Raw genomic sequence first — 23871 nt, 5'->3', positions numbered from 1 at the left:
TACAGGAACAGTGCACAAAATCACACACTGCAGCTTTGCCATCACATTTCATGATTGTTTACAGGTGTTCTTCTACTTTTCATTGATTACATCCATTAAGCATTGTTTGATGCGTTACCGCCCCTTCCTCTGTGTAGTATATATGGCGATCACTGAGTGTGAAAAGTTTCCAACATTCCACGCTCAACTTTTGAACAATTTCAGCTGAGAAATCAGAGTGCACTACGTTTTTCTGTGCTGTCAATGTGAACACACTTATGCACTCATAATGGTGGAGTAGTCAGTGATTTGGGAAGCCACACTGAAAGTCTTGCCAACTTATGAATTGAGACCAACTTTACACAATAAAAGTAATACGGGTAGTTGAGATAACTATTCTGTAGTATTTTGCGGTACGTTTTTTTGTTTGTTTACTTAACCAAAAAATCATTTTCAGACCAATAAATTTAAGTTTTAATTTTTACAGTGTGGTGCTGCTTCTGCCAATGAGGATAAGTCTCTAACTCTTCATCAATGATAATGTTCTTCTGTTCTTCTGTGGCCGATAACAATTGGCCACCTTAAAAGGTCATAGTAGATAGCTGCTGGGTCAAGAAAGTTATTCTGCAAAGCGAAATAAATATGGAAATAAATGTAGGTTTAAGTATCTGAATATCTATTTTGGAAGATTATTTATTGCACCCTTTAACATGCAGTGTATTACTTTATTTAAATACAGTGACAAACAGATATTTTTGTCTGTATTGCACTCATCTGTGACCACTGTATGCATACCAGAACAGACAAAAAAATCCTGCAATATGAGTCTTACAAAGACACTTTCATGAAAAGAAGATATAATACTAATGATACATGTATAGTTGATGTATATATAATGTTGGATACAATGGTGCAATGCTCCTTAAAGGTTGTTCCAGGTCATTTCATCATTCCAGCTGCTCTTACTTTTGGCTGAGGATGCTTTTATAAATTGAGCCTTGGATTTCTGGCCAGCTTTATCCCTGACATTTAAGCTGTGATAGTGACAATGCATTTCAATAGCCCATTGTTCTGAACCACTATCATCAGTAAAGCCCAGGACCGCGGAGCTTTCTGCTTTTTCACCAAAAAGCAGAAAATGATCACCCATAATCAGACAGCATACAGCAAGATGTCTTGAACAGGAGCATTTCCAGCCATTAGGTGTAATTACACTCCTGTATCTGCTTTTATATACCTCTGTATTCATATCAAATAAGCCTCTCTGCACATGCTAAGACATCAGGCCTGTCTGGCTTTTATGCAGGACAACAGCAGTTTTGGCAGCATTTAAGAAAAATACCCAGGAAAAGGTAAGCCTGGCAGAACAGACACTGTGGATAAGTAGTTTATGACTATTAGAGGTTCAAGAACTCCTATGTGTTTGTCATTGATTTGTGCTTCAGTAAAAAATAATCTATCAAATATTATCTTCTATGATCTCCACTACTCTTTCTGCATTCGAACATGCACATAGTTAGCTCCTGAATGTCTCCTTTTTCAAGCTGTGGACCAGAAATCATGATCTTAAATCTTTTAAAGCTACACATTACAATGATAAACATATGCTTTTAGTTCAGCAGGAATCAGTCCCTCACCATTTTTTCCGTACACTACAGTAGGTCTAACTATTTTTTTTTGCCAGATGGCTGATGTTATGATGGTACACTGATTCTTTTTGATGGCAGGACATAAAACTCCATTCTAAAAGCATGCATCTGTGTGATACCACAAAATCCTCAGCCTCAGATACAATCTGCGTGCACATCTGGTTCATAATCACATTTTAAACATTGGTTATGCAATAATCTGTCTTTAATGTCTGTGCCCTGCTGGCAGAGCCTTCTATTTAATAGACACCGAGCTGAGGCAGAGATAAAGAGATTAGTAAGCCACTAGCAGGTATGCAAACTGTTTAAAACTGTAATAAAATACAAACAATTGGCTACAGCAGCATAATGAAACATTGGAAACTGAAACTGTGAAAAATTTGTAGGAACTTCATTTTAACAAATGATAATTTCTTGCATGAAGTCTTTTAGGATCCGGGAGATTCAGAGCTGTGTACATGAATGGTGATGTGCTTAACAGTACATGCAGGACTCTCCATCGTATAACATTTTTTTCAAAATAAAGGAAAACACCTGCTTTTAATGTGTGGTAGGATTATGAAGTACAATACTAATACTGATACTTATATCAAAGCAGTACATCAGTACAGAGTGAAATGGCAGTAACTCATAGGAACTAGCTCCCACTGGAGCCTCACAGCATCTAGAGAGTGTTTCATAATGAAACTTTAAAATCCTAAACCTATTTACTGATGAGCAGTGTCTGTGGTTGCACTCATGGTAAATTACCTGAAAAATGAACAACACTGTGTATTTTTGTTTCACCCATGGATACAAGCAAGAGCCAATACAGCATATCAAAAATTGCAACAAAATGTGCATCTAAATTTGGGTGTCTGTCTGGCACGGAAGGTATGGCAGACACAGGGAAATATTTTAGAATACATAAATAAATAACTAAATAAATTAATTAATATGATAGGGTTTGGAAAAGGGTTTAAAATGAATGCACAACCCCAAACATATCAGAAAAATTCAAAAGGATTTTTATTTTAGAATGATGTTTTGATTAAAAGATAAATGTCTGTTAATCTGTTACTCACTTAGTTACAGTTAAAAGAATCTACTTAGCTTGATACTGTGGAAAATTAAAGTTTGCACAAAGCTCCCATTAAAATTTCTTGGGTTTGAAATAAAATCAATCGTTGCCCTGAATTTTATTCAGTGTAGCATGATCTTGATAAAACAAAACTGTTCTCATAAAGGATGAAGCGACATCTTTGGATACAGAAACATTTATTAAAACTAAATCAGGGGGCATGAAATCATGTGAGTGTGCATAATATGTCCCCAAGACAGAAGAGAGAAAGAAACAGACCTCTGTTAAACAGATAAGAAAACATCAAGAAGGATTTTTCAAGAACACTGTGCAGCCAAGGCCAAGTAGCACTTGTTGGTCAAGAAACACTGTTTAATTTTGGTTCAAACATCTGAAGTCCTGTTATGCTATGCTGTTTTTATATCGGCTCACTGTGTGAATACATCGAAAAATAAATGCTCACTGAGGCGTTTGTGGCTCTGAATGTGAACATGACAAAGGTAGAGACACCGAGGTATGTGCAATGTATTATCACTTGCAGCCTGTTTGAAGACCTTTTCATTATTACTTTCACCATTATTATTATTATCTCTACTCCACTTCAGCCTAGGTGACATAGCTCATCAGTTTTACTTAACATCTTAACATGTCATTTATTTTCATCAGTCATTTTTAATTAGTCCATAAGTAAGAAAGTAGGTTAAACTTTTTAACAAAATTAATTCTGTTTGTCAGTTTTTTGTGTGTTTTTATAGTTTATTAAGATTAAGGAGAATACATTCAAACAAAATGAAAAATGCAAAACCTGTTGTGATTTATATAGTATGGAAACATGTTGCAAGAAACAGAACTGTAGTACAAACACTTAAACATCTTTATTTGAGAAAACACAGGTTGCACTAAGCTTTTCAATCTAACAACTAACCAAATAAAACAAAAGTTTCTGACATGCCACAAGGGGGCGTTTTCAGCCTCCTTAGCTGAACAACATTTTCATCTGCAAATCTTGAAAGCAACATTTCATTGAATTTTGCAAACTGGTCTTTATTTATTAATAAAAAAGGAATATTTGTGCACTGCTGTAGAAATTTATTGTTCAAACAGCTTTAATATATACTCACACAGAACATAAAGATAAGTCCTCAAGCCGTTATTAACCCTGCAGGAACATAATAAAGATTGTGCTATATTTTCATTCATGTAAATTTCCCAAATATGTGTTATTTTTCAAATGCATAAAATGTAGACAAACAAATCCATGCTGTAAAACCCTAATCTGGTGTATGAAATAATTCGAAGCACTCTTGATTGGGATGTGGGCTCCCCCCTCTCCTTTCAGTTAGGCAGTAAGTGGCCCTCACTAGTCCTGCTCTTATCTCTGAGTAAAGTGAATCAGTGCAGTCAGAGCACAGGGCCAGGAGAGCACCTGGCCTTACACGGCTATCTGATTAGAGGAGGTTACAGGCCAGGATGAACCAGGCCAGGCAGCACTGCAGACCTGCAGTAAAAATGAACTAAAACAGGCTAATTCTATTGCACCATGAACTCCCTTGAAGGCTTAAAGCAGCAGGTCCAAGACAATGCTACAGCACACGCCAACCTTATCAAGCCGAGAGTCAGGAATGAGGTCTGCAGAGGAGAAGCTGGAGCTTCACTGGTTCAGAACAGCTGATTGGTGTTCCCTGAAGCATGCTTTTAATGATTAAGCTGTTATTATCTGTGACATCCCCAAGCTTCCAAATTGGTTTATGAAAAAGAGTCCTCCTCCGACATATTTTATCTCAGCTGAAATGAGGAGACACAGTGGAGTGAAGGCATTAGAGTGGGAAGGGTGTGCACAAACACAAACATTAAGATAACAAATAGAGTTTGTGTTTATTCTGTCTTCATTTTTATAAAAAAATATATGATTCATAATCAAGATCAAAACACAATGGACCATATATCATATCTACCAAGCATGAAGAGACAAGTAATGCTGCTTTATTTTGCATCTCCTGGAAAATAAGGAATATATAAAAGCAAAATTAGCTAAAATATTAATATGAACTTGAAATACTTACGCCTTCATGTATCTGTTGTTTCAATTCAAGAAGCAACATGCAGACTACACAAGGCTAAAAGGGCAGTGCTTGATATTCAAGTGACCCACATGTTGTTTGATTTCCAGGTAATTTTTGTAATGTTGGATTATTTTGGATTAACACATCTGGAAAATACAAATAATTGAAGCCACATAAAAATGTTTCACCTGCTACAGATTTTAATACATTTACACAATCAACAAACAAAATAAGAAAATGAAACAACATTTAAGAAGTATATTGTGAGAACTGGAGGATATGATTGGAAAAACAAGTACTGACTGGGATATTAAATAGATATCTATAACAGCAGCATGTTGTGTTAACAGAAACTGTTTGTTAGTATAGTTTTGTTTTTTGTTCCTCAACAACTGTGAGGATGTTTCAGGACAAGGTGAGCTCCATTAGCCTGTTTTTGTTCAGTCTAGTGAGAAATGTGACCATTTGTAGGCAATAAGAACACACGGTGAAGTGCGAGTGCAGAGTATCCAGCTATTGCAGAGGTAATCTCAGCATGCATGGTCCATGCTTTACTTTTTACATTGTAGAAAGGTATGACATAAGCTGTAACCCTGAACACAGCCCCAAAAACACCATAAGCAAAAATAGTGATGATTACTAATTATCTAGTATTTATTTCTTCATTAGGAACCTATGCATCAATTTGACATTCTTTTTACCATAAATCTTAATAAATGGAATGTCAATCTGGCCAAATCAGACATATGCCTCAAGGCCCTGAAAGCTAACAGTACAGTATGGCCTTGTCCTGTACATGAGGCCAACCCTTACGAAAGAAAAATATATGTACCAATATATTTTTTGAAATGTATTGTAATGTATTATTGATATATTATGATATACATGGAATAATATATGAGGGAACATATACAATATATTATATATTAATGAAATATATTGCAATATATTGCAAAATATACAAATGATTGCAGCCTTCCATATATTGCAATATATTGGAAAATATAAATACTAAATCTCATATATGGGAATATATTACCTAAAATATAACATGATATTTTCCAATATGCTTCAATATATTTTTCTTTCATAAGGGAATACCCAATGAAAGTGTCTGCAGCCATTAACAAGAACCGTATATGGGTTATATAAAATGCATCCTTATAACGTGTTGTCTGTTTCATCACCAGCAAAAATCTCCTAAAATGAGCTTTAAACATGGTGTCAAATTAAATACTCTGACTCTTGAGGTGGATTCTGTAGACGTTACTCTGAGGTCTTCCCTTACGAAAGAAAAATATATTGCAGCATATTGGAAAATATCATGTTATATATTAGGTAATATATTCCCATATATGAGATTTAGTATTTATATTTTCCAATATATTGCAATATATGGAAAGCAGCAATCATTTGTATATTTTGCAATATATTGCAATATATTTCATTAATATATAATATTTTGTATATGTGCCCTCATATATTATTCCATGTATATCATAATATATCAATAATATATTACAATACATTTCAAAAAATTTATTGGTACACATATTTTTCTTTCTTAAGGGTTATCACATGTTGTCAGTTAAAATCTTATTTTAAGGTCTTTACCTAATCGTGTACCTATATTTCAGATGCAAAGGATTCTGTGATGTTAAATGGTGTTGCAGGAGTTTAAAATAAAAGCTACACTTGAAACTTGGTTCATAAAAAACTATCATAAAATGTGTCGAGGAAGATCAGAGAACAGAAGCATCTGTTCTGTGTTTAAGGAGTGTGAGTAGCTGCAGAGGTGTAAGTCTTACCTGCCTCTAAAGGGAACAACATACTTTCCACATTTGACCCTCACGCTCTCTGATACATTTACCTGCCTTGTCTCATTTTCCACCTGTGAATCTTTTAACCCTGCTCTGCTCACAGGGCCACACCCTGTTGCACAACAGGCTGTGAATGAACAGTTGTTTCACAGCAGGCCTTTTTTTCTGGTATAAACAGGTCTTTGACTATTTCTCCTCCATCACCCACAGAAATGATGAAATAGTAAGTGCAAAGTGAACAGACAGAAAAGAATGCCAGGAATTCAAATATCAATAATTTAACTGTAATCATGTGGCTCAGTAACCTACAAAATGCAGTTTCTTCTTCTGTGAACACTTACACATATGACTTCACATAGGAGAGCCATCTATGAATCCTGGCGCATGTGATGAGATTATTTTTAACATGTTTCTTTCAAAAAAAGTTAGCTAATGAATTACTGTTGTTATATCTAGGCTCCAGGAGTCATACATGGGGCTGTATTTACCTTTGAAAAAAATAAAAAGTAAATCGAGGGGTTTGTCATTTAAGAAGTCCTTGATACAGCCGCCTTTAGAAGATTAACAATTCGTTAACGGAGCTGAACCCCCCCCATGACACCCATGAAATGATATCCCTGCAAAACTGCTGTTGTTGGGTGCCCACTTCTGTCATGAAGCACATTTTCCCACAGATTATTAAAATATTACAGAAAAACAAACCGAAAGACAGGTCTGTAACATTTAAATCACACACCCTCCTGTGTTCCTCTGTGCTGAATGTGCAGAGACAGGTGTTAAAAGGCGTTGATGGATGGCCTCAGAGGGGCAGTCGTTCATCTTTATAGATCCTTTTCTTTTGACGGATTGGTGTCAAAACACTGGCTTCTAACGGATGACTTGTTCAGACAAGACAACAGTTGTGTCTCTGACTGGGTTTTCAGTCTGAAAATGTTTAAACTCATACCAGACATGTTAATAGCCCACAAAGCCTCTTTATGAAAAAATGAACATTAGGTTTAAAATACACCTCTTTTCTGAACAGGCAAGTAAACATTGGGATATGTTTGATTCTAAGAGTATAAATTCAATGACTCTGAGGATGCCGTTAAGGGTCTTCAATTAATACCATTTCAGATGAGTAAATCACAGCTGGAATATTTCAAGGCCACAGTGTTTTAATGTAAACACAGTTTGCACAAAGTCAGCCGCTGATTTGAAATCTGAATGAAAACAGACTCAAATGGGATGCAAACATTTTGAAAAAATGATCATTTAAATTTTAAGAAGTATTTATCAATGACTACACCTCATACCTTGTGGAGCACAAACTAGCAATGCAGTGCTCATAACATGTTATTGTCTCTAACATTGTCTTCCCAGAACTGAGGTAAATATGAATGGAGATCAGCCATTCCTCCTTACTGCATATGTCTGAGTTAGCACCACATAAAAAAGAAGGATCTGTTAAGCTTTGAACATGGATCAATCTCAACAACTTATTACTAAGGTTAATTAAGGTCAAATGCATACTTTTTCAAAACTGTTGTGTATTGATAGCTTACTGATTTATACAGTCATTTGTATGTGGGGAGACCTCAGAGGATTGAAAGTAGTAGTCATGGAAACTTTTCAGAGTGCAACCTCCTGTTTGAGTGGTGCAAAGTGTCAGAAGCATGAGATTGTGTAAACGATAAAGTTAACTGATACATATTAAATGTGAAATATACATAAAAAAGGTACTAAACTATTCTAGAAGTAAAAATTAAGCCCCCATTCTTCTTGGCCTCTGTTACAGAAGCAAAAATGTAGCCAACAAAACTGTGTGCTGTATCTTTTCATACAGACCTTTATGTCTACTCAAATTAAAAATGCACTTTTTAGGGTGTACTTTTCATACAAAAAACTTTCCTGGGGTACACTTTTTTTGTTGTTTTGAGAACCACGTTTTTAGGTTAACCAATGTAAACAACACTTTGTACAGAAGAAGTGTCACAACAGGCCTACTGCATTTTTGAAAATGTAGCCTAGATAAAACTAAAAGTAAAAGACTAAATCTTAAAAACTAATTTCAGTCAGAGAGGGCCTTAATAGTAGACAAAAATACCTAGCAACATGTGTTTCCTATACATGTGGAAGAGATGAAGAGTTGTGGCAGGCATATGAAGAAACACTCTGGTGACATAAAAATAGTTCTGAATTAAACTACTAAAAAAGTAAATATTTATTTCGTCAAAAATTTGATTTCCTTCTTTTTCCTCTTTTTGTGTTGATCTAACATGGTAATTGTTCCTGTGTTGAGTTGGAGTTGCCTTCACGGACCAGGAGCTGTAATCTCCGACCTCCGTGGTGTACTTGAAGGCGTCGTGGTTCCTCGGGATGTTTTGTACCCTCCCTGCCCTGCTGCCTGCTGCCCAGGCTGACTGCTCGGGGCTCGGGATGACGCCACCTCTCGCTCCGCCCCGGCGCAAACTCGCTCTTTGCGTTCATTTCATTCCTCTTCTCATTCCGAGCATTCTTCGCATCTCTGTCAGTGCGCGAAGCGATTCACCTACACCTTCCTGGCTGGCCCAGAAACACCAGAATAACTTGACATAGTATTAAAATTACCCCGTAACATCCCATTAAAGAAAGGGACATTTTTATATGAGATATCAATAACGAGGTAAGTTTCAATGGTAGTTGCAGGTATCCAAACTGGTTGTAGACTTCTGTTCACGGGGTTTGGTGGACATCTTTGGAAAAATTGGACGAATTATCAAAAATGCTGGCTAATTTAAATGTTTTTACTCTTTATCCCGTGGCGGGAAGTAACGTTAGGTCGCCTGTTTCCATCGCTGAGATAGATGGCCGATTCTGGTCGCTGTTGCAACAGGGTGCTCACTTTGAACACTCACTGTTGTAGCCTATGGCTTTGACATAGCAGCGAAAATCTTTGACATTTTTCACATTTTTTGAAAAGAAGCCCGGTCCTACGCCCCTATGATACACCTCAGATGCCTTTTTACCCCCTGTTAAATCCCGAGAAACTCCCAGAGGGATTCGGGAAGAACTAATAATATTGCAGCACGAATAACATTTTTGGACAAGATGACGGTAGAAAACGTTGCTGTTTTGCTCTCCCTAGTTGGCTCAGCCGGGAGTTGTTGGACCTTTTACGGACCACCTCGAAGGAAACGCCGCGGAGAGACTTGTTGCTTCATCGCGTTTTGACGGTGCTTTTCGGAAAACGCTGCCGAACTTTTGTGTAAGTAAATGTTTTTTTAATGTTTCTGTCAGCGGTCCGTGTGCTCTGTTCTCCATGTTGTTAGTGCAACTCTTACGGCTGAATCGGAGGGAAAGGTTAGCCCCGAACTCATCACAGTAAAGCTCCTCTGTGTCACTCCCAAGCAAACTTCCACAATAATGTATTAAGGATCATGTTGAACTTCCTCTGAGCTTTAAAACTGGTATTAAAATGACCTAGCGTGATCCAGTCTGAAATGAAGTCTGTGATAAAGTGATTTCACACGCGTGTTTGATGTTAATAGAGCTGCTGTTTAGGGAGCCTTTCATTGTTTTCCTGTACCTTTATTTACTCTGGAAAATGCATGCTCAGCTAAAACTGAACTGACTGTAGACCAGCTGTGTAAGTGTGTATGTGAGTGTGTCACAAAGTTTTACTCCTTACAATAACTGCCAGTACCTTATCAGTGGAGGGAAACTACTCTTACTGTTGCAAATTGAAGCAAAAACAATAGGTAACAACCTTTTTTGTAATACTACTTGACTTAATATTTGCTACAATAAATTGTTATATTTGGTTTGCTCTGAACAAACAGCCCAGTCAGGTCATCAGGCCACAGTTTACACAGCTCAGATATGCTGCTGTGATTCAATCAAGGAGTCCTTATACTTCTCTAATTTTGCAGAGAATTACAAAACAAATCTTGGTGTAACCTCACAAGCTGTCTTGTCAGCTGATGTGAACATTGCATGATGCCATTTGATTTAAAAGTCAGTTTAATAGTAAAGTAGATGCCTCTCTTCAAAAAATGAGTGTTGTGAGAGTTGATGTATTGTAATCAGCTTAGCATAGGCTTGACAAAACTGAGTGGTTTAGAGACCTGAACGCGCTTCAAAAGGAAGTTCTTGTTACTAATTTTGGGTACAGCTTTTTCATTTTAACATAAAAAGCAGCTGGTTACAGTGACTTCTGAAACATGCTTTATTAAGCTGTTAAGTTCTGTTGAACATTGAATACCACTCCGTAGAATGTGGAAACACAAACTTTTCTGTATGGCTAACATGAAAATGACAGTTATCATTTCAAGGAAACAGTCTGAATGCATTCAAGCGTAACCCCAGACAAGTCACAGTGTAAATCAGATTGCTTGGCATAACCAACAACACCAACACCAACAACAACAACAGCAAAAAAAATCCATTGGGGTTTGAAATAGTTTCTTTGTTTCCAGCTTATACAACCAGTGGACCTGTTGGAGGGGAGCCTGCATAACATTTGTGCAATAATAGGATGTTGTCTTTGTTTGACTGAATGAGACTTTACCTCTGAATTTAAGATTCCCAAACTCTCCAGGCTATCCAGGGTTGAATCATGCAGCGTTTTAGGAATTAACTGTTGTTGATCAGGGCACACTGCATTATTGACATTCATAATAGGGATGATACTGAGCACGTCCCACCATGTACATCACAAATATTAGTTTGTAACAAATTTGGAATTTGTTATAAGCAAAGGGAGAAAGATTGAATGAAAGCTAAAACTGGTGATATAGGAGTAGAAAGGTTAGTGCCCTTGTGGATATATTGCATCAAAGTCTAAACTTTAATGCATTGTTGCTTCAGATTTGATCTCTTGTTGAGGTCTGAGGGCAGCACTACAGAGAGTGCAGTCTATCTGTTGTGAAGTGTAGAAAGAATAATGTGCTTTTGTGAAGCGCAGAGTGGACTGTGTTACTTTTCGGATGAAATGACTCTTCTTTTCTTCAGTTGTCCACGCTGGATGATGTTCAAGGGTCGTCCACTCTCAGAGGACTTGGCTTTGGGAAAATATCCGTCAAATATCTCGGCTTGTTTTATGCTATGCAAGTAAACATGACTAATTTTGATTTTACATATGAATGGTTTCTTTTTCTCCTGTCTTGAGCTTTGCAGAATTCCATATTACATTTATTATTTTAGCCAACAAGGGAATTTGAACTGCAAACTTTATTTTTTATTATAATGTTAGACTAAATTTGAAAATAACCTGAAATTCTTGTTTATAAATTTCATTAATGGATAGTGAGAAATGCTCTTTGTGTGTGTGAGTCACAACAGACTGCTAGGGAGAGGCACCTGTGCAGTGTGTGTGCGTGTGTGTGTGTGTGTGGCGGTGCAACAGGTGCTAAGGAGCAGTGATGAATTTATTTCTTTGGAAGAATCTTGTTAATAAGAGCAGTGTATCAATCCATGAGTATTTATTTATTTTATGCTTTTACAGTAGATCTAAAGAATAAAAAATCGAATCATGAAACCAAATTGATTTTTTATTCAAAAATGTGCTGCATGAATGATCAAATTTCATTTCGAGTGAATAGTTTTCAGATTAAAGAGAATTTATGACATATTTTGACCCACTTCATGTTTAAAAACACCATCTGCAAATGTAAAAGCTGTTTTTTTAGAGATAAGGAGACAAGCCATTCATTTATTTGTCTTTGTTTGTATGACAGACATTTGTTAACCATCAGATAAGACTTGAGATTTTTGATGAAATATTTCTAAAGCCTGGTTTTTATTTTTGATACCACCAGGAGTAATAAACTGTAATATCTTTTATAATGTTACTTGACAGTGAGCCAAACACACATGGATTAGCAGGCAAATTGATGTTAGAAAAAAAGCTCCAGCTGCCTAAAATAAAGCAAATATAATGCACACATGTTGCAAGGAACGTTTTCTATTTGTAGTGACGGCCTGTGAAATTCCTCATGGGAACGTGAACACATTACGTGTCCTGTGTTTTAATTGAAATGATAATACACAATAATATTTTTTGTTATGAAAATCCCAGGCTAGCAAGAGATCTGTGATCTGTAATTGAATCTGGCCACAGAGTCATTAATCGTGTAATTAGATGTGATGTGTGGCAGGGGGAGAATCACATCAAAACATCAGTGTTCTCCTCGGTCAAAGCGTGCTTTAAAAAGAGGACACTCCTGCAGGCTTCCAGACTGTGTGTGCCCTGAGGTAAACTCTGGTCTAGAAAGGGAATTTTAGAGTATGCGCTGCTGCTCAGCAGTTTGAGCAGGGCCCACTGAGGCCAGCCGAGAGTGCCACCAAAAAGGAAAAGCTGGCTCAAAGCCACTGACGTCATCTAAGTAAATCTGCTTCAGTGCTGCAGCCATAAAATGACTGCCAGCTACCGAATGCACTTTGGCCCTGTCAACCATCTTCGTAAGAGCAACACATTGCTTTTTTCTCCTTGTGCATACTTATGGAAGACAGGCTTGGCTCAAGTCTATCCCCATTTTGCTGGAAAGTAGTAGTTGATGTTTTCATCCAAAAGTCACAAGTCGGGTGTGAACCTTCTTACTTTTATCTAGAGAACCAAAAATTGAGCTTCCCTGACTCCTTGAAGTTATACTGCTTTACAACCTTATAATTTTTACCATATGGTAGTCATGTGCAAAGGGAAAAAGCATTCAAACAGCACAATGCCTTCAGAAGCCACTCATTATAGACATATACTCCCTCAGAAGTTATTTCCGGGACGTGTTCTTTTCCCTCCTACTCTTATTTGAATAAAGAAGACAAATGAATGAGCTGTAAGTGATCACACACATGAAAAGCAAAATGTACACCATGAATCATTTGATGAGTCAGTTTCTGAAACCACTATAAACATTTTGAGTTCTAAACCACAATGACAGCAGGAAATCTCAGCTTCAACAACTTCCTCTCTCAGTGCTGCCTGGCCATAGTAGTGGTAGTGGTGTTCAGCTTCCCACTAGTGAAAGGAAAGCGATGGAACAAAAGACACACAGTCACTTCATTTACTGAAACTGTCTGTAATTTGTGGCTCGTATTTAGGTGCTGGTTATTCAGTCTCTCTGGCACTGTGTTCTCTGGTAACTTGTAATAAATTCCCACAAGACCTTTCATCAATGGTCCCTGTATTGTTATCATGGCGGACACAAATCGGGCAGGCTCTCTTTGCCCTGAAGGTGCCCTGGATTCAGTGGAGGCACAGATAGACTGGAGGGTAAGCTCCCAACATTAATATGCAGGCTGTGCCCGCTAAATTAGTTTGGAATCCGACCCCGGGACACAGCAATGGAGTATTGTCCGGACTGTTTTTGTCTCTGTTTAGTCTGTTTATTGGACCCAAATAGTACATCTTCAATAAGGAGTCTTGTTGGTTTGTAATTAAATCATCAGCATGGGTTAGCGATGTGTCAACAAACAATACATCTTTTATCATCACAGATTTTAGAGTTTATGTAGTCAAATTTAGATGTGCGACTCAGATCGTATTTAATTCTTTGATGCCTCTCAATGAAGCTGAAGTTTTTTTGGGTTAGCTGACGAGTTAACTAAATCACCAATGGTGGGCAGTTTTATATAACACCAGTTTTTCTAGTAACACTTAGAGACTGTTCAGTTAGCTGTGTACATTTGTTCCTTTGAAGTAAAATATGAAGCTGTGATCAAGTCTCCTACATATCCACCTCATAAAATGTCTATCACATTTTTAGGAATTTTACCCTGGAAATTTTTCTTAGTTGTTTTTTCACACATGTCCCTCACAGCGTAAAATCTTCACTGTTGAACAAGCATTCACAATGTATTTGTTTACAAAGAACAACAGAGGCCAAGCGGCATCTTGAATATTGAAATATGAAGCCTTCTTGGAAGTGTTAAAAGCTGCAGTTCATCGTACATCCACTTGAGGCTTTCTGCAAAAACACTGGAAACCACATACACACCAATTAGAAAAAAAGTCCATCTTAACAGCTAAAATAAACATGTCCAAAGCCTCATCCCCTTCCTGCTGAAATTTCACCAAGGAACTAGCAGAAAAAAAAATTCAGGGTGTAATTTTTGTGTGTTCTAAACTTTCACACATTTAAAATTTGGGAAGTTTTTAGGAGTTTAGTGCATTTATAAATACAGTGTTGATTTTTAATGGGTTTAAACGGCTGACCTCACAGCCATACTACTTAGTGGTGGGCTTGCCTATGCAAACACAGGCAGGAGCACGTCATTATGACCGGGATGCGTAGGGTGCCCGCCTGAAATGAGACCAATCAGTGGCCTACATTGTTTGCCTCCGACTACCTTCAAAAGGAAAAGAGAGAGAAATAAAGCGTGTTCCTCTTATTTTCAGTGTCAGATAAATAAACGTTTAGTGCACTCGAGTAATTTGAGCAATTAGGTTGTGGGACCATGCAGTGTGTCAACTTATGTAGTAACTGCACTTTTACTGTGTTTTCATAAGTATTTGTTTATGGTAAGAAAAATAAAACGCACTCTAAAACTGTAAATTTTAACCTCCACAGTTTAATCTTAGAAGATTCCAGGTAATAAAATCCCATTATCATGTTCTTGTTTTTGGAATTTGTTGAATACAACAATTTAATAATGACTTCCTTTATTCCATGCACATTGCAATCTTATATACATGATTATCTCAGCCGGTAACACGTTTTAAATGGAATTTAGTTGGATTTAATACATGATATGGAAAAATATACCCCATAGATATGCTGCAAATATCAGAACATGACTGGTATTTATGTCAGACATTAAACTAAATCACAATTGTCTGTCAGTTACAACAGAAATTATATTCCTCACTTTCCAGTAACCCCCTTAGATTTGATACACCATCATTCAGGATGTGAAAAACATCATCAGAGAGGCGTAAACATTGTTTGAAAGTAGCTACACTGATGAGGTTGCCTGCAGTGTCTGCAGACTTAGTTTATTTTTTAATCAGCTTTGTGAGCTCATTGGCTGATGCTTTTTATTCAAAATGCCGTGAATCTGACTGACCAATTATTTTAACTCTACGTTAAAGGATACTGTATTTAAAAAAGAGGACTCTGCTGTTAAATGCAGGGTTTCAGATAAAAAAAGAAAGCAGAGGCAAGAAAAACTGAAGTACATCAGGGGATAAAAAATGGCAAAAGACAAAGACGAATGGAGGTAAGTGTTAGTGTGAATTGGCAGAGCCAAATGCAAATGGTGGCCTTCATGCTCATCACTGTGATTTGTTTTTTCATGCCCATCCGCACGCGTCCTGAATGAGCCAGCGGCCAGCCCTCGGCCTGCGCTGCTCTCATAACTGTCAGGAGATCCTTTATCTGACGGACCTTTATTTACAGCTTTAATTTCCTGAGCTTTATGTGTTCCGCTCACTCTCCACACCACTATGACACGAGCACGCTGTCTGGAATGCACTGCAAATTTTTGATAGGCAAATGTCTTCTGAGCTTTCATTACATTTCATGTTTGGATAGTAAACTGTGTTATTTATTTATTTATTTTTGTATTACTAGCAGGACATGGGTACATTTTTGTCGCTTAGATACACAGCTAATCTTCCCTCCGTTGTTCACTTTGGAATACCTCTTAGACATGCATCTGTCTGAGCTGCACACATATCTGATGTTGTCTAGGTCATGTTGTTGCTACCTGCTTCTCAGTCTGCGGCAGGTGGAGAGGGCTGCTTTGACAGAACTTGTAAATCAATCCCATTCTCTGGCAAACAAAGATTGATCCCACAGTGGTCTGATGGTTACTGGGCGCTGGGATCCAGGCCTCACGTTTGAGTGGGATGATATCAGACAGATTCACAGCACCTAAGCCTGCAGGTTCAAAGAGGCATGAAATAAACACGAGGCCTTTGCCAATAACAGAAACCGCATAAGTGAGATTTCTAGCCTCTGCAGTGGACCTTCGGAAATTGGTATTGAAACCTTGTTTATCCATTCATCTGTACACCATATTTAGTCATGAAACCTAAAGGGAAATCCAATACACAATCAATAGTTTTGTCCTGACATTCTGCTGTAGTTTAATGGTGACTTACTGCATGAAGTCTGCTTGAAAGTGAGTGAGGTAATTAAAATTTTCCTTTCCTTTCATTCCCTATTTTCCCTTTACAAATAAAACGGCAGCAAGTAAAGTGTGTGATCCAAGAAGATTTTTTTTTTTACGGAGGCCAGGATTCATTTTCATTGCTGCTCTTGTTTAGTTGTTTTTGATTTATTCTAAACACTGGCTGCATTCCCCAACTTTACCTTGAGTGTTAATTTTTTTTCCTTATAAATGAATTTCAAAAGTATTTCCATTCCACATTTTGTTTTGTTTAATTGTATTTTGCGTCCTGTTGGCAACTGCCTCTCAAGGTCCTCAAAGACCTGCTGTCAGACACTTCATTCCATAAACATGCTCTTCCAAGGTGATTAATTTGTTTTAGTGACAGAAACTAAATGAAATTTCTGCATCGTCTGTCATCGTGAATGTCCTTAGTTGGTTACATGTTGCTCAGAATGGAATACTTCTGACATTGCTGTTGTAATTATGCAGAGGCCAGAATATGTCTTTCCAACAGGCTGAAAATGTTGAGTTTTGAAATCACATGGTAATTATAGTTTTACACACTGTGGCCTTAACTACTGTGGGCCATTATGGGGTGCACAAAAGTCATTCACGGAATCATTATTGCACCCTCTGAGATAACGGCACAAAAGAACTCCACATGGAAAATTACATTTGAGACCTCTCATCTGCTATTTCATTACCTTGCTCTGTCTGATGGGTGAAATGGGTTCTCTTAATTTAAGGAGCTGAATTCCAGCTTGGTGAGTGGTTTATGTAATCTCACGGTAAGTGTGATTTCCCATAATGCCATGTCACAGCTACTACTCTGCTTAGCTACCACATTCACTAATTGCATTGCAGGCTATCTTCACCCCACATCTCAAAAATAAGAGTATTTCTATGGTGCCGACCCTGCAAAGACAGAAGTATGCACTTATCTGTGTGCAACAAGTGTTTCCACGGGTGACATTCATGCCTTTCTTTGACAGTCATAATTAGTCCACAGATTCTAAGGCGCTAAGAGATCGTCTTCATTGACAACCCTGCCTGGTGATTCATCTGTTGTATGCGGCAAAAGCATCTGAAAGATGTCACAGGCTGCAGAGAAACTTTCCTATAGAGGGTGTGATTGAAATTTATTCAGGGTTATGTCAGTGATTGTATAAGGATGTCTTTAATGAACCTCATCTTCATGAGAACATATAAATAACAGGATTAGCTATTAAATAAAACTGTATTAAGATCATTCTCTGTTTACTGGCTCTGACATGTAAAAAAGCAAAAACTGAGCAGTCACTGTGTTCACAGGCAACCCTACCCCACATCCTTTTCCTCTGTCAACGCAAACACTCATTTCCTCCTGCATTACTCCACCACATCCCACACCATATTCTTAATAATCTGACATAAAATAAACCAAATTGTAGTTTCCACTGAGCAGAATCTATGAGCAAGAGTTAAATGAATGACACTATGAAGGATAATCATGCCATTTATTTTCCAGACTTAAGTTTCTTGGATCGACATACACCAAATAAATTCTTCCTTTCCAACTGTTGCAGGTTATTTGTCGGTCATAAAATATTTCCACATGGCTGCATGTAACCTGTTGTAGGAAACCATGAAGTTTACTATATGTTGCCAATAATGTTTAATTAATTATGTTGTTTTTTGTTACAAAGTAAAGCTCAAATCTTTCAATAAATTATTTATTAGTGCTGGATTGATGCATTAGCCTGCATCCATGTTTTATTCATGTTCATATGACTGATTAGTTTGCACATTCTCCCCACATCTGTTATTTGCTTCAGTTTGTCACTGCACGCTGTTTATTAATTTGTTGTAAACTTAATGCCAGAGTTTTTAAAGCGAGTATCAAGATGAAGATGTTGAAAGACGAAAAAAATGAAATTACTTAACCTCTCTCCCTCTGTCCTGAAGTAAAGAGTATTTAGAATTCACATAATTGTGAACAATGAGGAGCTATCAGTTGGCAAAGTGCAACTTCAGTAATGTCAAAACTTTTTGAGTAGCCTTTTTATATGAAAAAATACATGCCAAAAGATTTTAAAGAACAGATGAACCATGTAGATGGATGGTTTTGTTCAACTGAGTCAAGAAACCCGTATCAAAAATGGAAATCACAGTCACAGATCTCTTTGTGACTTGCAGGTGAAACATCTTACTCTTGCATTGAACTCCAAATCCATCTGTAAAAATAATCTCCAAACATGGCACTCAGGGGTTGCTGCCCTGCTTTGTGTTGCTAACCTAACTGCAGCACTTGACTGACTGTCAGAGATCAGTATGAAACACTGACGTTTGAGCAATGAGCAATGGTTTATAGAACTAGGAGGAAGCCGACGGTCCATTATCCACAGCTGTCTTGTTTGTGTTAACCGACTTTTAACTGCCTTCAGATGATGCAGCTTACTACGGACACACTTGATCTGGTATAAGAGAGAAAGAACTCTGTAGAAACTTTGTAGTGTAGTTCTTGCAGAAGTATTCAAATATTTTTGCATGAAGGTTTGTAAATAGAGAGATCCAAGAAATTCGAATCTATATTACAACATGGATTGCTTATGTATACAGATGTGATAAATCAGGCTTCTTTGCTTGAGAGATCATTTTGAAATAAGTGGACCTGATGGGGTTTGTTTACTTCTTTGTGTGACTGGCTGTCAGACAGGACAGTAGACAGAGTTCATGTTTAATAATTCACTGGGTGCTACTGTAACAGTGTGTATTTCCCAGTGTAAGGTTTAAGGAAAGCACCTTCAGAAGAGGGAAATGTCAGCGTGTCTAATGTGATAGACAAAGCCACATAACCACAACAACTTGAACAAAGCAAAAACAACACCGTGGGGCCAGTGTGCAAAAACAGAAACATGCAAAAAAGTTAGTTTACTCACAGATAACCTAGCTCTAGATGCACACTACATCTTTAAGGGAGTGTGAGGATAAGTTTGTTCTTTTGAGAGTTTTATAAGTTTACGATACTTTTAGGAGCTTTGTTGTGGGCACTCAAGTTTAAAAATAAAGTAGAACTTAAGCTTTTAGTTTGAAATCAGATTTGGGCTTGATCAAGATGGAAACAAATGATCTCTTCAACCTCCATCTTGCCATGAGAATCGAAGCTGGAAGTGATTATGAGCCCAGTTCATCATTTGGTTGGGATGAGAGAAACACATCTCGAAAGAGTCCCGGGCCTTTTAGTGGTTGAAATGGAAATTTTTTTCCCCCTCCCTCATCAGTTTGTGAGTTTGTTCTGCAGTGTCAGCAGTCAGCACACAAAAACAGAATTCAGTAAAAGCTCTCTCTGCTCTCAGGGAGTTTTTTTCCCCCAACAGCTTGCTCCCATCCCCCCTTTCCCCCTCACAAACTGACATGCAGGAAGAAACATATGCTGCTATTCCCACTTCCTGACAGCTTGTGCTGCTTGAATGGGATCTTGCTCAGGGAGGAAGCAGTTGTCTGGAAAGAGTGCAGAGAGTTAGAAAAAAAACTCACTGAATGTTAGTGAAGGGAGAAAAACATACAAGTGGATTAAGGCTAAAGACAGTAACGGCCCAATCTGTCAAACACCCACCGTGTACATTTCACTGAATGTTAGAGGGGCCAAGTTTACATGTCCTCTGTCACTCAGTTCATGTATACATACTACTGTAACCATATTTTTCAACTGCATACAGCAGTGTGTCGTGTATTCACTTAGGGCTGGGCGATTATGGTAAAAATAAGAATCCTGATTATTTTAAGTGATATTGAAATCACAATTAATATACACAATTATTCATTTATTCAAAAACTTCAGTACTGATTTAAACAGAACTTCAAAGAACCAGCAAGTGGCACATACAGTATTATTGATACACATAAGTCACACACACTCGCTGTGGCTGCACATGGAACACAGAAGAGCTATGAAGCACAGGAACTTGCATACATCTACACTGTGTGGCATATTAATTGTTTTTCTTCGATTATATTGTTTTTATGATTGTGATTGTGATTGATGGAAAAATTAAAATCACGATTAAAATCCAATTAATTGTCCAGCCCTATATTCACTGTATTAGACCAAGAATATAAAATAACACTTGGGGTCACACAGTATGACTTTAACAGAAGCACTTACATTAATAAAAGCTGAACAAAATGCAGCTCAGACTATCCAAGAAATTTGGTATAAGTGTAGCTTATTGAGATGCACGACATCAGATTTTTCCAAGAATTTGATATTGATCTCTTATCGTAATGCTTCTTTACCATTAGCTAGGGATGGGTACCTTTCACATTTGAAATGATATGGTAGCAATCCCAAGTACCTGGCAATCGGTATTGGTACTCAACAGTACCAATTTTTGGAACTTTTGTGTGTGTTTATGTGGTATTAAATATTTGGTAAAATCTCAAAGTTTTTAAATTTAAAATATTTATTCTTCAATGTATAAAATTGCAACGCCGTGTTCATGTCCAGCATGGAAAATCGCCTACTCCTCCACTCTCTCACAGTCACAAGGATACATTTAGCTACCTAAACATGGTGCCTTTTAATTTTATGTAAATCTTTACACGGTACTACAGATGGAATTCTATTGATACCTATAAAAGTACCCATCCCTAGAAGCTACATTTGTCTGTATTATTAAATGACTGGTGTGAGGCTGATGACAAGTTTTCAGTGGCACTTTGGTGATTTGGACAAACGTTGCCTGTCTAAATCTCTGAATTTTTTCTTATAGAGCTAACATGTTGAAGCTTGTTGTTGGCCGGCTTAAGCTGTCATTGCGTGGACATAATCAATTTAATGTGTCACCTTGTCAGCTGTTCATATGAGTTGAAATATTAACCATTGACCTGCATCCTTATTTTATATAATCAACTTGATGTTTTGCCTCTTCTTACTGGGCACTGCTGGGTTACTTTGCCTTGTAGAGTAAACCTCTCTTGTTGTGCCGTAGAGCCTGCCTCTTTAAAACACTCACTGCACTGCACCGATTCAATCTGGCCCGAAGTTAAGACAGTTATATGCTTACATCTTTTGATTGAATCCATCTGCTTGAACTGTCCCTTTTCCATACCTGGACACATTTAAAGCATCGACCCACCTGCCAGAATGAGAAGCAAAAGCTGGGTGATATTTAAGCTGTGGAGATGCTCTTATTGTGAAACCCAGGGATGATTCTGGTGCCGTTTTTTTAAGCATTACTTGTTTTTCAAACAAAAAATTAGATTTCATGTGTTTAAGTTGTCTCTCTTTCAGTTCACTCTAAAAACGACACAGAAAAAGTCTAACAAACTGCATGTCTGAACTTTCTCCGAGATGGTGAAATTCTCCCACAAGGCCTGCACTTTCTTTCATGTTTGACCATGATGACTAATCAGTTGCCAGTGTGTGCCTTGGAAACTGATTTGTCCAAAGTACATTTGCCTCATCTTTAGGCATAGAGCACCAATCCCATCAGACTCTAAAGTACTCCCCTGAGCTTCAAACAAAATCTGCAGGAAACCGTTTATCCCATGTTCTGTCATCTAACTAGAAAGAAGCTCAACAAGTCCAAGAGAGAAACTGTGCATTTGTTAAACCCTATAACATCCACTGTAAATCAAGTCAACAAAATTCTTGGCAGTGTCCGAGCTTGTTTGGCTGCTCCTGCTCCATATTGTGCTCTCAATTAAGACTGTGTACCGTGTTGTTGTTCTGGAAGCAGATGTCGCCTGTTCTGTTGTGGAGAGTGACCGCTTGGTTGTGTTTGTTTATTTGGGAATTCCAGGTCTCTCCCTAGTCTGCTCCAGGCTTCAGCTTGGAGAGTCCAACCGCCATCATTGATCCCAGCAGCTGGAGCGGCAGCGAGAGCCCTGCCGAGGACATGGAGAGGATGAGCGATTCGGCAGACAAGCCGGTAGACAATGATGCAGAGGGGGTGTGGAGTCCTGATATTGAGCAGAGCTTCCAGGAGGCCCTGGCCATCTATCCTCCTTGTGGACGCAGGAAGATCATCCTCTCTGATGAAGGGAAGATGTATGGTGAGTATAGATGTGTGTCTGTGTAAACGATGTCTTGTCTTTCTTTAAATATAAAGCATCTGCCGGCAGCTGGCTAGCTGTTATAGCAGGAGGAACGAGCCTCTAAGGATTACACAGGCTTCTTCTCAGCATTAACTAACATTTTCAGTCACTACTGTTTAATCTGGGGTTGTGTGTGGGACTTTTCTTGCCTTAAGGAGGCAACTTTGACTATAGCATAACACAATCCAAGTCCACGGCCAACCTTTATTCTTTAATTGGCTGTCTGATTCACCGCTGGCTGTATTATTGAATTGTCATTAAAAGAAGTGGATACACATGAAAAAGAAAATGAATCCGACGTGGCTCTGCTGATTTAATACTAAAAAAAGCTCTCTCAGAGTCCGTCTGTGCAGTCCTTACTCTGGTTCAAAGTAGTGCAAGTTTGTAAGTAAAGCAGCATGAACTATTAGTCAGTAGCAGATGGTACTGCGGCTGCCACCAGCTGTGCCCCCTCTCCTCCCTCCATTTCCCCCCAATTCCTGGCTGGGTGATGTCATAGAAAGAGGGAATATTTTTTTCTCTGTGGTGTTGGACCGTCTCACAGCCTGTCAGTGTCAAGTGAAAGCAGAAAGCCCCTCAGAGCATTCGCCTGCAGCTGTCATGTGACCCCTCCGGCCAAACAAAATGTAAATTCTAGGAGTTGCAGTGAAACCTCTCAGCTGCCACTACAAAGATGTGGGCTCAGACAACAGGACCCTCCCTACTGTCTCTGCCTCCAGCTCCCCCCTCCTCCAAATACAGAGTGAGGCTGCCAGAGAAGCTGTCCCTCTGCTGTGGATTAAAGCATGACAATTTGGTTTTACTGGAGTTATAAATGAGCAGAGCTTAGCACAGGCCTCTGAGTTACAGACATTCATGATATGATACTAATGTTCGGCTTTCTTTTAGGCTACAACAATACAATATGAAATATCTTTTCTGATTCTTCTTTTTGACAAATCATAAAACAAATGTGAATGCAGATACATTTCATATAGTAAATCAGAAACCACACTGGTGAGACTTAAAATCTGACACAGAGGCAAGACAACTGAATTACATCATCTTCAATTATAAACAGATAAAAGATGTAATTCAAACACTTAAAATGTTATAGCTGAAGGTTTTGTTTTAATCTCCAAAAGTACTGCTGATATAAACCCTCAGAAATA

General features: G+C 38.0%; 1 protein-coding gene across 6 annotated transcripts in view; it reads left to right on the top strand.

Moving 5' to 3' along the window:
• The first annotated feature begins 8981 nt into the window (after positions 1–8981).
• tead1b (TEA domain family member 1b) overlaps positions 8982–23871 on the top strand; it is a 45747-nt gene continuing 30857 nt past the window's right edge. For 2 of the 6 annotated variants that reach the window (XM_074666095.1, XM_074666094.1), the window contains exons 1-3: positions 8982–9215; positions 9678–9797; positions 22426–22678. In XM_074666095.1, coding sequence (XP_074522196.1) covers positions 22522–22678 — 157 coding nt within the window. In that variant the 5' untranslated portion in view covers positions 8982–9215; positions 9678–9797; positions 22426–22521. The remainder of the gene's footprint in view (positions 9216–9677; positions 9798–22425; positions 22679–23871) is intronic. The other 4 variants (XM_074666097.1, XM_074666096.1, XM_074666098.1 and 1 more) reach the window with 3 other exon arrangements.

Source organism: Halichoeres trimaculatus, unplaced genomic scaffold (assembly GCF_033239565.1).
Source record: "Halichoeres trimaculatus isolate MK-OKI-2021-1 unplaced genomic scaffold, fHalTri1.1 fHalTri1_scaffold_3, whole genome shotgun sequence".
In the NCBI taxonomy this organism is placed as follows: Eukaryota; Metazoa; Chordata; class Actinopteri; order Labriformes; family Labridae; genus Halichoeres; species Halichoeres trimaculatus.
This window is presented reverse-complemented; position numbering and strand designations above follow the sequence as displayed.